Raw genomic sequence first — 12771 nt, 5'->3', positions numbered from 1 at the left:
CTTCTCTCCTACTTTTTTTCCTCTCTCATTTAAAACTATTTTATTTTCATTTAATTCATTCAAAACAATTTCTTAATTTCCGCATCTAAAAGTATTTCCCCAACTTAATTGGAACATTAATTATATGCCATAAATTTGGTCAAATTCAATTTCTTTATTTATTGCAGTAAGTTACATACAATAAAATCTTTATCGAATAACCTGTTGTGGATATTTTTAATCTAGCTCTTACACTACAACCATGTTCTCAATCGGCACCATGTGCCAGGCCGATACATTCTTGCGCCATGCCCACCACCTTAGACCATGTTTGCCCGTCCAGCCAAAATAATTAACGGTAGCCAATTTTCATACACTTGAGAAGATAGATCATCCAGAAAAATGAAACAAGAGGAGCTCATGCAGCATCAGAAACTGAACTTAAGTCGAACACGAAACGCAATGTCCTCATAAGGTACTCTGAGATTATTTTCTAAACAACGACATCGATAACAACAGCAAATTGTGCGTTGGAAGCCCAGTGAAGAATAACATAAAAGGAGTAATTAGCAAGATCATCTTGGTTATCACCAATATGCTTCAAACATTAGGAGGTGGCCATATCTTCCCAAACAATTCTTCTACCCGCTTTGACTGGCTAGCATAACTATCCAGCCCCGCAGTTAGAAGCTCGACTGCTGCAGGCCCCAGGGCAGAAGCAAAGCTATATTGGTCCCACGTCACAAGCTGAAATATTAACTCACGCGATAAGAAACAGACAAACTTATATCACTACAACTTTATTTCATTTCTCAACTCTTCCCAAAATACGAAAGTTGCACTATGCAGTTATCTCAATGCCACAGGAAAGGCTCATTACTAAGATGACTTTATTTAACACTTGTTACCCAATCACCACATGCAAACAGCCACTTGGTTCAAAATATGTTACCGGTCTACAATGTTATTTAGTGCAACACGATTACATACTTCAGAAATTCATTTAATATTATAATGTCAACCATTTTTCATAATACCTAAGGACCAAAGAGTTTTCCACCCGTCATGTTAGTCCGGCTACTAATTGTGCTATTTGAAATAGAAAATTATAAAGTGAAACAAGGAAAGCTAACCTCTTCGTCGCTGAAATTGTAGGAAGCAGCTGATTGTGGTGACAGTCGTCTCACAAAAGAATATTTCTCATCAGGAGGTGTAACAGACTCTTTTAGAGACTGCAATATCTTCAATGGTGATATAATATAATCAACTCTGTAAGAGAAATATTTAAGAGAATTTTAGATACTCAGAACAGGGACTGCATAACACACACAAACAAACACACAAGTAGTTACCCTAAAAGATTAAAAACATCCTGTTTGTTACGAACTGCTGCTGCCATTAATTTGGAATTATGCCCATACTTGTGCACGTAATTATAGGCTTTTGTCACCTGAAATGAGATATAACCATCATAAAAAAAATTAGCAAATTATTGGTTCTACTTCTTTCTTTTAATACAAGATGAACAAGAGAGGGATGTGTTTGTGCGTGTGCGTGTGTGTGTGTGTGAGAGAGAGAGAGAGAGAGAGTCGCCAATTATGTTTTCTATGGCATTTCAATTGGTCCTCTACCTTGTGCAGAAAACAGAGAAGATGCCTCAGAGTTTTAGCAGTAGAATTAGAAAGTTAGGGGTTGTCTGACTGAGCTTATAAAATAAAATCCTAAAGAATATACAACATTTAAAAATAAGCTTCAATAACTTAAAAGCTCCAAAATATTTAAGTTCATTAACTCCATCTTATTTTTCCATGATCTTATTAGCAACAATCAAATTTACAAAACTTACCCTACTATGACGTATACACACTTACCATTTCATTTGCCCATGATTCGCATATGACTCTCTATCACTCTCTCATTATCCGAAATTGTGACAGCCTATAAGCTCTTGAGAAATTGCATTTTATAAGCTCTTCAAACATCTTACAAGATGTTGGAGTTTACTAAATGTCCAATATAAGCTTTAGCCAAAACCCCCTCAATGAGACAAAAAAGAAGCTGTGATAAGAATGCATATTTTATGTCATTTTTTACATTCTTGTTAAGGCTCTAGGTATGAACAAGAAACAAGACACATGCAGCATGACTATTCACCTGAATGCATACAATTACTATTCACTTTGCCACAACAATGAAGCAAAGTGATGGATGATACATTATCACAGTGTTAGTATTAAAGTAGAGATAGAAAGATGGTTAAACTGACCAAAGCCAACCCGGGATCTTCTCCTCTTTTAAGAGCAGCTTCTATTTCCAGATCACCAGTATGGTTGCGTGCCCAGTCCTACTACCATGTATGACACTTCGTTATTGTATCCTATTTATAGTAAAAGAATATCATTTTAGTACTCCATCTACTAACTATAGGAAGACATTACCCTAAGGCGGCCAACAAAAATTTGAATAACGGAAGCACCAGCTTGAGCAGCAGCTGCAGCTTGTACGAAGCTGTTCATACACACAGTGCCAAAAATGTTATAGCAGCAATTAAAACTATTATTGCATACACAAACTTGACGAATATAACTATAGAAACTGGTTCAAACAAAAACTTAACTCGGAGGATTTCTGTTTTTGTTTTACATCTTTATGTTATAATCAAGACCACTCATCTAGAATTCATGAACATATAATTCGTATAATGTTGAAAAAACCATAGGCCAAAACTATTTTAGAAATTACCACTATGAATGAGAGAAATTGCATAAGATTGCATTAGAATTTAGAAAGAAAGAATCGTCAAATAATAATTATATAAGCTTTGAAGAACAAATCCCCCAATTATATGTCTGTCTTCTTGAGTTCTTGTTAGTTGTTTCTAATAAAAAATAAGAGAGAAATAAATAATGATAAAAGAAAAAATAATTTGTCTGAACTGTTTGACAGTTAAAAGGGTGGAAATGCGAGGGAATTGATATCGATTTTTCATTCATCCAAAGGTTACCGTTATCCACATAACTGGAAAACTAAAGCTTCCACAGTTACTTCATAATTACCAGCATTTTGTAGTATTAAATAAATTATCAAGCTCAAGCACGGCACAAAAGGGAGATACAACATTCTTATTTCAAGAGAATTTTGAAGAGAAAATACTGGAACTGCAAGACAATTATCACTTAGAAGAAGCAAAAGAAATAAAGGCCACTGCTTGGCTCCAGCTAGTGTTCGTAAATTGTAACAAAATTGGAGGCATTGCTTCATATTTCAAATATAAGCTATCAAATACAAGCTTCAGTGTACCTGTATACAAAAGTCATATGAGTCTGTATACCTTCCAACTCTAGCAACCTTGATGCCTCAATTCCCTACAAATAAAGAGGTTAAAGGTAAAGGCAGCAAACTAAGTAAAAATATTGATTAAAAGTCCAATTCTCCTTTGAGAAAGCATATTAGATATTAATCTGCAATACTAACTTGCCAAGTTGAAGGGATTTTAAACAATAGACGCTCTGGAGACACTCCAATCTCATTATACAGCTTCAAAAGGTCATGCACCTGGGAAGCCGATACAGTTTCACATTTGAGTTGATTGTCAGTGGAAGCCAGTGAAAAACTGACTAGATAAAGGCTGCCCGTATCCAGCATACATTCATACATATACATATAACTCTATTCACATCATTTGACAGCTAAAATCCAATTCACAGCAATCAAATGAAAAATAAATGCAATAGCTGTCGAATAAAGTAGTTATGGCAAAAGAAAAGGAACAACCCTTTTAGCATCTTAGTAACTAAATGTGGCCAAGGAGGTTGTTAGTGATGATGTCTCTTAGTCAAGCAACTCTCAAGCATAAAAGTACATAATGGGAGCAATATTTATCATATAAATCCTAAACATAAGTATTGAGGAGATATTGAATCAGTCACTTTAACTATGCCAAAAACAAACTGCAGAAGCTAAAGCAGTAATTTGGAATCATGTAAAATTTACCTTCCTAATAATACCATGTGTATCATATGCAAGACGAGCGTCGACTTCGGTTGAAACACGACCAGGGACAAGCTTTGCAAGATCACCTCCAACATTTACCAAAGCCTGATGATTTGTATCAGGAGTTAGGATTCAGTATTAACTAGAAATTAATAGTATTTGATTAAGTTTTCAAGCGTTACTAAACATACCTTGTCAAAGAAACAAGACATTCGATCATCAGAATTTTCTAAGGTGTAACACTCTGAAGAGGCCAACGCAGTATCAACAGCACTCTATAAAGGACAGTAAAAAAGAAAATCAATAAAATATGGTACTGAAATCTATATACACACTATAAAATATGTAATCTTAGCAGGAAAAGTTGAGGGTTTCAAAAGATATTATCAACATTATTGTGAATAATCACTATTCTCTAAAAATAGTTTTCATTGGGATAGATTTGCTATTATATTAATTTGATATTTGAACTAGCTTTTTATTATCATATTGACTTGGTCTTCACCATGAGACCTTTTACCAATTCTTTTTCTATTCATGCCCTCATCATTACTCCCTCTGTCCCAAAAAAATGACATTTGGGACGGCACTGGAATTAATGCATAATTGGTAAAGTAAAAGAGATGGGGAAAAGAGTAGTTAAAATACTGTTAGTGGATAGTGAGACCCACATTATTATAAGTGTTTAATGGTGGGCCCTAGTGGTATAAGTTGTAAATAAATTGATGTATGAGTTTGGAAGAACTTTTCATAAATGGATATGAGATACTTTCATGGGACTAACGAAGAAAGAAAGTGTACTTATTTTTATGGGATGGATGGAGTAAATTTTATTATCATCTTTGACAGCCATTTTGACTAGTAACAATTGAGGATATGCATGGATGTGTGCATGGGGTAGAAAGGAGTTACGCATATTACATGTATTGTAATTTCTCCTCTCCTGGTATCTTCTTCTTTATCTTGTGGAGTTATCTTTTGATATTTCACTGTACCTGGTCCTAGGTGTTAATATTGGGAAATTATGCAACTAAATCTATGAATGCTTTCTAACACCAAAGCTTTTTTAACACACCTCAGCAGTTGTCCAACATAACATAACACAGTTTCATCAACGATCAAATTGTTTCCAAAATGAGAAACCAGTGTTTCTTTTCCTTTAATGCAGATCAAAGAGGACTAAACATAAATGGAACATCATATAAACACCAATTTTACGCACTATAAATTACAAAAAATACATATATTTATCTTCTAAATATCTAAGAAGATACAGGACACATTTATATATAGATCACTTCTTGTAGAAAGGCACCCTTAGCCTATGGAAATCAAGATTGCTAAAAACCCAATCATGGAAAACTTAACAGAAAATACAAAGATAATCTCCATTACCTTGAATTTAGTGTCGGGAAGGCTACAAATACCCAAGAGCAGAGAGGAGCTGACAGTGGCAGCAGTTGGAGGAAACCTATAAATATGACAATGTCACACAATCAACAAACCAAGATTATATATTTTCCTAACAAAGAAGTAAAATAAAACAAAATGATTAACAAACTCAATAGGAAAGCCGTCAATTGATACTAATACAAAATGTAACCTCTCAAAATCATCGAAAACAACAGTGTCGGGGACGATCTCGCTATAACCCGTCACCACATCCAGTTCAGTGCTTAAACCTAGCATCATTTTCATAAAAATAAATAAAATGACGGAACGCCCAAATCTGACAATACATGCATCAAAATCAGCAAAAAAATCAGATCACAACGACATGAATTTACCAGCGTCAAGAGACGAAGAGGAGCTAGCCGAAGCACGAATTGAAGAAAATATTTTCTGATGCTTGAATCCGGAGTTTGGCTTCGCGGATTGAATTGCGAACCTTAAAAATCTTCTCCTCTGCTGCAATCAACAAGCATATTAAAGATCAGAGAAAAAAAACCCACAAATTAGACTGTATGAATGCAAAAGACGCAGTGAAGATGCCTGGAAAGAGGGCATGGCAGAGGAAGAGAGCGGAGAATGCAATGTAGCTGACATTTTTCAATTGCAAAATGATCTAAGATCAGTGAGAAAGAAGTAAGTGTCAATTTTATAACGAGAGAGAAATGGTGGATTTATCAGTCTCACTACAATCACTAAGGGGTCGTTTGTTTTATAGAAAATGTTGAAATATGATTTCTTCGATTTGGTCGATGGATAGGAACGATTGTTGAATGTTTTGCCCGTCATTTCCTCCAAATCGATGGAGATCGATTAGAACGATTTATAAGATGTCTATTTTGGGGCTGTATTAATTACCTAGTGCATAGGTTGTCATTGGTTAGGTACTACTTCCTCTTTTTGAGGTTAATAAAGTCATTTGTTTTTTTTTTATTTAAAAAAAATAATTATAAATAATTATATCGAATAAAGAGTAAAGTAAGAGAGATAATAAATATCTTCTCTATATTATTCTCTCTTATTATACTCTTTCTCCACTTTAACTATTCATTATCATTTTTTTCAATGCAGAAAATAAAATAACTCTGCTACTATGGAATTGGAGGACTACTAGTGTGTTCTTTCGTGCTATGCATAGGCCAAACATTTTTCAAAAAATATACCCATATGTCTCTCAGTAATTGGCCGCGTTTGACTTAGCATGAATTATAAGAAATATAGTGGAACAAGTTGTGGGTCCTACTTTTGTATACTCCCTATATCCTATAAAAATAAGTTATTTGAATGACATGAGAATTAATGCACAGTTGAGAAAATAAGAGAGGAAGAGAGGGATACTTAAAGTAGTGATAGTGAATAATGAGATCCACACTATTATTAAAGTAATTTGATTCCTTAAATTTTAAATTTCTATATTTGTTTGGCTTTTTAATCAAACTGAGAAGTAATCAAAATCCTGAAAACAAGGAAAGTAAGTTAATCAAATTTTCAGGATTCTTAATCCTATTTTTCTTAGGTATTACTCCCTCCGTCCGCGAATAGAAGTTCCGTTTTTCCATTTTAGTCCGTCCGCGAATAGGAGTCCCGGTTCACTTTTACCATAAATGGTAATAGGGTCTCACATTCCACTAACTCATTTCACTCGCATTTCATTTAAGACTAATATATACAAGTGAGACCCTTATTCCACTAACTTTTTTCCACCCATTTTCTTAACATTTCTTAAAACTCGTGCCGCCAAGGAATGGGTTTTAAGAAATATAAAGAAAAGTAGGTGGAAAAAATTATTGGAACAGAGGTCTCACATGTATATATTAGTTTTAAATAAAATGTGAGTGGAGTGAGTTAGTGGAAGGTGTGATCCTATTACCATTTATGGTAAAAGTGAACCGGCACTCCTATTCGCGGACGGACTAAAATGGAAAAACGGAACTCTTATTCGTGGACAGAGGTAGTATATTATTATTATTATTATTATTATTATTATTTATAATTTGTATTATTATAATAATACTTAATAATTTAATATATGATATAATATAATTAATAACATCATGATCAAATAATAATAATTATTATTATTTTATAAATTATTAATTAATCAACAAAGTCATAGTAAAATTTTATATTATAAATTTATTCGATATAATATCAGTAAATATTAAAATTATAATAATAATCATATTTATTAATACTCCCTCCGTCCCCGATTAATTGTCACTCTATTCCATTTCGGTCCGTCCCACAATAATTGTCACACTTCATTTTTACCGTAAATGGTAAGTAGGTCTCACACTCCATTAACTCACTTCATTCACATTTTATTATAAAATCAATATAAAAAAAGTGGGTTCTACATTTCACTAACTTTTTCAACCAACTTTTCTTTATATTTCTTAAAACTCGTGTCGGGTCAAAGAGTGACAATTAATCGGGAACGGATGGAGTATTATTTATGATTATAATATAGTAAATACTACTCCCTCCGTCCCACAAAAGATGTCACACTTGTAGGATGGCACGGGATTTTAGGAGGTTTTGTTTTGTGTGTTAGATGCAGAGAGAAAATATAATTTTTATATTAATGTGAGAGAGAATTTTTTTCTAAAATGGAAATGTGACATCTTTTGTGGGACAAACTAAAAAGGAAAGCGTGACATCTTTTGTGGGATGGAGGGAGTAGTATAATTATTATCATTATGTTTCTAATTTATAATGTAGGAAGAAAGTTTAATATATTATTATATTTCATTAGTAAAAATAATCAGTCTCTCCGTTCCACAATATGAGTCACTCTTATTGTGGACACGAGTTTTAAGAAATGTAAAGAATAGTGGGTTGAAAAAGTTAGTGGAATATGAGACCCACGTTTTATATTGGTATTATAATAAAATGTGAGTGAAGTGAGTTAGTGAAATGTGGGGACATACTTACTATCTCTCTGTTCCACAATATGAGCCAGTCTTATTGTGGGCACGAGTTTTAAGAAATGTAAAGAATAGTGGGTTGAAAAAGTTAGTGGAATATGAGACCTACGTTTTATATTGGTTTAATAATAAAATGTGAGTGAAGTGAGTTAGTGAAATGTGGGGACCTACTCCCTCCGTCCCAAGTTACTTGAGGCATATCTTTTGGGCACGGAGATTAAGAAATTGATGATTAGTGTTTTAAGTGGGTTGTCTAATTAAGTAGATTAGTTGATTAGATGCTCCAATTAAAATATTGATTTAATTTATGCGCCATTTTTGAAATCTGCAAATACAACTCAATTTACTCCATATTCATAATTATTTGAACCAAAAGCCAAATCAAGTGTAATAAATATCATTACTTAGCGGTAGAACCAAAAATAGATTACAAATCCACCTCCAAAATTTTGTAAATGGCGGCAGAACCAAAAGAGCAAAACAATTACAGACTTGGCGCCTAATTTAAGCATTTACTGCCTATAAATACATAATCTGATATTCACACATCCTATCAAACTGGAAAGATCAAAACAGAAACAAAAGAGAGAATGAGGCCTCGTGAATACTCCTCGGAACAACGAAACCAAGTGGTTCAATTCATCCTTGAACGTTGCATCAAAGGAAAACCACCACGAGGTACACTCAAGGAAGCTCAACTTAAGTTCTCGATATCAAGGCAGACATGCACAAGATATTGGAATGCTGCAAAGAAGCAATAACAAAGTGGAAAAGCAATCCAGTTAGTCAGTGGTAAGAAGTCTAGACAATACTCAAAAATCATTCACTTTGATCTTACTTTATTTCAAGGTCTGAAACTTTCTAAAAGATGCAATATTAGAAGTATAGCTATTGGACTAGGATGCAGTAAATCAACAGTTTGGAGATGGTTGAAGGCAAGGCTGATCAGATCTCACACTTCAGCTATACGCCCTGATTTAACCACCCCTAACAAGCTGCTAAGATTAAGGTTCTCCCTAGAAGCTTTAGAACTAGACAGGTTTTTAAACACTACCAAGTTTAGGAACATGCACAACACTGTCCACATAGATGAAAAGTGGTTCTATATTACGAAAGGAGCTCAACGATATTACTTGGCACCGGGAGAGGTTGAGCCACATAGGACATGTCAAAACAAAAGGTTCATTTCAAAAATTATGTTCATGTGTGCTGTTACTAGACCACTAATTTTAGAAAATGGAGAGGTTTTATTTGACGGAAAGATTGGAATTTTTCCTTTCACAAAACATGTTCCAGCCAAGAGAAAAAGCAAAAATAGAAGTGCAGGAACTATGGAGACTAAGCCTATCGAAAGCATAACTGACAAACTCATAGTTTAGGATGGTCTTAGAGGTGTTTAACCCATGTTTTTGTTGAATTAAGGTGTTTATAATAGGTTTTCACTCATATAGTCATCAATTAGATGAAGTAATGAGTTTGTCGGAGTTTTGAAGTAAAAACAGGTCAAAACGGAGCAAAATGGAGCAAATGGCTGATTCCAGAGAAGAAACCCGACCGGGTGTTTTCCATTCTCGGAAAACCCGGTCGGGTGTTTCGTGCAACTAGCGGGTTCCAGAGAGAAAACCCGGTCGGGTGTTTTGCCACCTGCAAATCACCCGGTCGGGTGTTTTTGACAGCTTCAAATATAAAAGGGGGTTCTCACTCATTTTCGAACCCCAACTTTCCCCACTGCAAATTGAGAGAAAAATCGAAAGATCCAAGAGGATTGAAGGCAAGGAGGCTTCCATCTTCAAGAGATTGAAGAAGAAAGATTCTCCCCAACATCAAGTCCACCTTAGGGAGTTCTATTATCTTTTCTTACTATGTTTTCCTTTGATGTTTTTGTATTTTCCTTTGTCTTAGCTTCCACTATGAGTGGCTAAGTCTTTATTAGGGATATTGGTGAAGTTTATATGGAATCCATGGGTTAAACCTTGATTTATGCTTATCTATCTCTTTTGTGGTGGTTTTGTTGGTTATTGTGCTTTTTCATTGTCTAATTGATTAGCTACCAATTGGATATGTCTTATTCTAATTATTGTCATTGAGAGATGCTTGATTAGATTGTTAAATAACCAACAACTCCGTGCGTTGTATGTGCTCGAGAGAGGCATAGCTAGAGAGAGGGCTTGAGTCTGTAGGTTTTAGGAGTCAGTTCCGAAGTGTAGGGAGGAGACTCCGGCATTAGAGGCCGATCAATGCGTTAGGTGCACCCGAGAGGGGGTCTAACCAATTAACCTGACCTTCCTAGCCACACATAAGACCATTTAGATGAGCATGATCCCTAGGTGAACACCTGTGATCCATACCAACGGATCTATATCCCTACCTTCCCAATTTGAGTGAAAACTACCCTTTATTTGCTTTATTTTCCTAATTTGCTATTTGTTTACTTGTTCTTTGATCTTAGTTAAGAAAAACCAAAAACCCCTTCTATTAGTCTAGATAGTGTTCAAAGTTGCATCGTAGTACTCAAGCCGGCATTTAGTCTTCGAGGATCGATAATTTCAACTTGCCACGTGCTACATAGCCCATACACTTGTGGGTGACATATTTATTGCAAATTTAGCATGAGTGAATAACAAAGGCTGTGACGAAGGAATTCTTGATCAATAAGGTAATACTATGTGCATTACTTTTATGCCTTTAATTTTTGCACTACATACATGTATTTGATCAATATCTTAATGATAGACTAATGTGATGCATGCATTCAGATCATACCAGCAATAATTGAAAAATGGCCAGAAGGTGCAAGCAAGTGCATATATATCCAACAAGACAATGCAAAGCCACACATTCTGGACGATGATCCTGATTTTAGGGCTGCTGCAAATCAAAATGGTTTCACTATGAAACTTGTGCAGCAACCTCCAAACTCACCCGACACTAATGTGAATGATTTAGGATGGTTTAGAGCAATACAATCACTACAATTGCAGACTGCATGCAAGACACTTGATGATTTGGTTAAGGCGGTTGAGAAATCATTTGAGGACCTATCTGCTGTAACATTAGACAATGTGTTCCTATCACTGCAAGGTTGCATGGTTGAGATCATGAAGGCTAGAGGACATAACAGCTACAAACTTCCCCATATGGGAAAGGAAGCTTTAAGCAGAGTAGCACAACTCCCTCATAACTTAGAAGTTCCAAAGGAGCTTGCCATTGAATGCATTTCATATTTGAAAGACCAGGGATGCATTGATGGACTTGAAATGATTGCCAGAGCTTTGGGTATGGAAGTTTAATAAGGCAGAGGAGCTTTATGGAGTTGTTTTAGAAAGGAGACATAATGGTTTTTTGTAAACATGCATATGGTATTTTGCAAAGATGCAGATTTGTGATGAATGCATATTGGTTTTTGTAAAGACGTTTGATGGTCTTTTTGTAAGGAATGCATATGCTGATAAGAATGTTTTTTTTTTTTTAAAGAATGCATTTTGTTAACAATCTCATCCAAGCTCACAACACAATTTTACCCAAGCTTATAACATAATCCAATCCAAGCACAAACAACACAAGAACATAACAAACAAAATCTAACACTCTATCCATCCCAACAATTATGTCAATCTATTCTGGATTTTAAAGATCTCACCAAAGGTCTAGATGCAAATTTTTAGAATCTCACCAAATTTTTAGAATCTCACCAAAAATATCACCAAACGTCTAGATGCAATTTTTTATAATCGGCGTGCGTGGGAGACATGAATTAATCCATCCACCCTGATAAATCCTCTAGCCGGGCATGGTAGATCCGAGAGAACCAAGAGGGCAAAGTAGGCGGAAGAGAGAGACGAAAGAGAGAACCCAATGAAAATTTAGGGTTTCACCTCTCAGATATAGAGAGTCGCGAAGATGGAGGTGAAAAATAGGAGTTCACCTCTGGAATGTAGAGATTTTTTGCATAGATGAGGCGGAATTTAGGGATTCAATAATTGAATAGAGAGAGAAACTGGAGAGGATGATTGAAGAGTGAGAAAGAAGAATGTGTAAAATGAATGTTACGGGTGAGTGGTGGGTGAGTGGGTGTCAGAGAGATTAATTTGTTAATTACAATAAGGGATAGATTAATTAGAGTTAATTGTTTATTAATATTCCCTAATTTTTACCTAAAAAGGAAATGCCTCAAGTAACTTGGGACAACCCAAAAAGGAATACGACTCAAGTAACATGGGACGTAGGGAGTACTTACTATTTATGGTAAAAATGAAGTGTGACTCTTATTATGAGACTGACAAAAATGGTAAAGTGTGACTGTTATTGTGGGACGGAGGGAGTATTATATATTTTTAGTTTATTTTTAAAATCAAATATAAAATTTATTAATTTTATATACACAGGAGAGTAAAGTTGTTAGGAATTACATTCCCGCGATTCA

The 12771-nt window shown here is 34.9% G+C and overlaps 1 protein-coding gene and 1 pseudogene across 2 annotated transcripts; one reads left to right on the top strand and one right to left on the bottom strand.

Annotated features, from left to right (window-relative positions):
• Positions 1–328: 328 nt before the first annotated feature.
• On the bottom strand, positions 329–6206 carry LOC125217994 (uncharacterized). Of its 2 annotated transcripts, none has more exons than XM_048119581.2 (13): positions 5965–6206; positions 5760–5877; positions 5576–5654; positions 5368–5443; positions 4164–4247; positions 3973–4077; positions 3454–3534; positions 3280–3344; positions 2418–2487; positions 2246–2323; positions 1332–1429; positions 1113–1248; positions 329–726 (listed from the first exon to the last, which is right to left on the bottom strand). In XM_048119581.2, the coding sequence occupies exons 1-13, from the start codon at positions 6016–6018 to the stop codon at positions 580–582; spliced, it is 1191 nt and encodes a 396-aa protein (XP_047975538.1). In that variant the 5' UTR covers positions 6019–6206; the 3' UTR covers positions 329–579. The 2 variants fall into 2 exon arrangements, with proteins under 2 accessions (XP_047975538.1, XP_047975537.1); XM_048119580.2 differs by having other exon boundaries at positions 5760–5880; positions 5965–6205.
• A 2732-nt stretch (positions 6207–8938) lies between these two features.
• On the top strand, positions 8939–11638 carry LOC148934217 (uncharacterized; annotated as a pseudogene).
• The last annotated feature ends 1133 nt before the right edge of the window (positions 11639–12771 follow it).

Source organism: Salvia hispanica, chromosome 1 (genome assembly GCF_029641045.1).
Source record: "Salvia hispanica isolate PSC_SH4W2 chromosome 1, Shi_PSC_v1, whole genome shotgun sequence".
NCBI lineage: Eukaryota > Viridiplantae > Streptophyta > Magnoliopsida > Lamiales > Lamiaceae > Salvia > Salvia hispanica.
This window is presented reverse-complemented; position numbering and strand designations above follow the sequence as displayed.

What these genes read in the sequence shown, in the direction of transcription:
- LOC125217994 (XM_048119580.2), bottom strand. Translation starts at nt 6,018, where the DNA reads ATGTCAGCTACATTGCATTCTCCGCTCTCTTCCTCTGCCATGCCCTCT. An exon ending in TTCCCGACACTAAATTCAAG is followed by an intron (nt 4,248 to 5,367) that starts GTAATGGAGATT and finishes TGTCCTTTATAG; the next exon opens with AGTGCTGTTGATACTGCGTT. An exon ending in CACATGGTATTATTAGGAAG is followed by an intron (nt 3,535 to 3,972) that starts GTAAATTTTACA and finishes TCGGCTTCCCAG; the next exon opens with GTGCATGACCTTTTGAAGCT.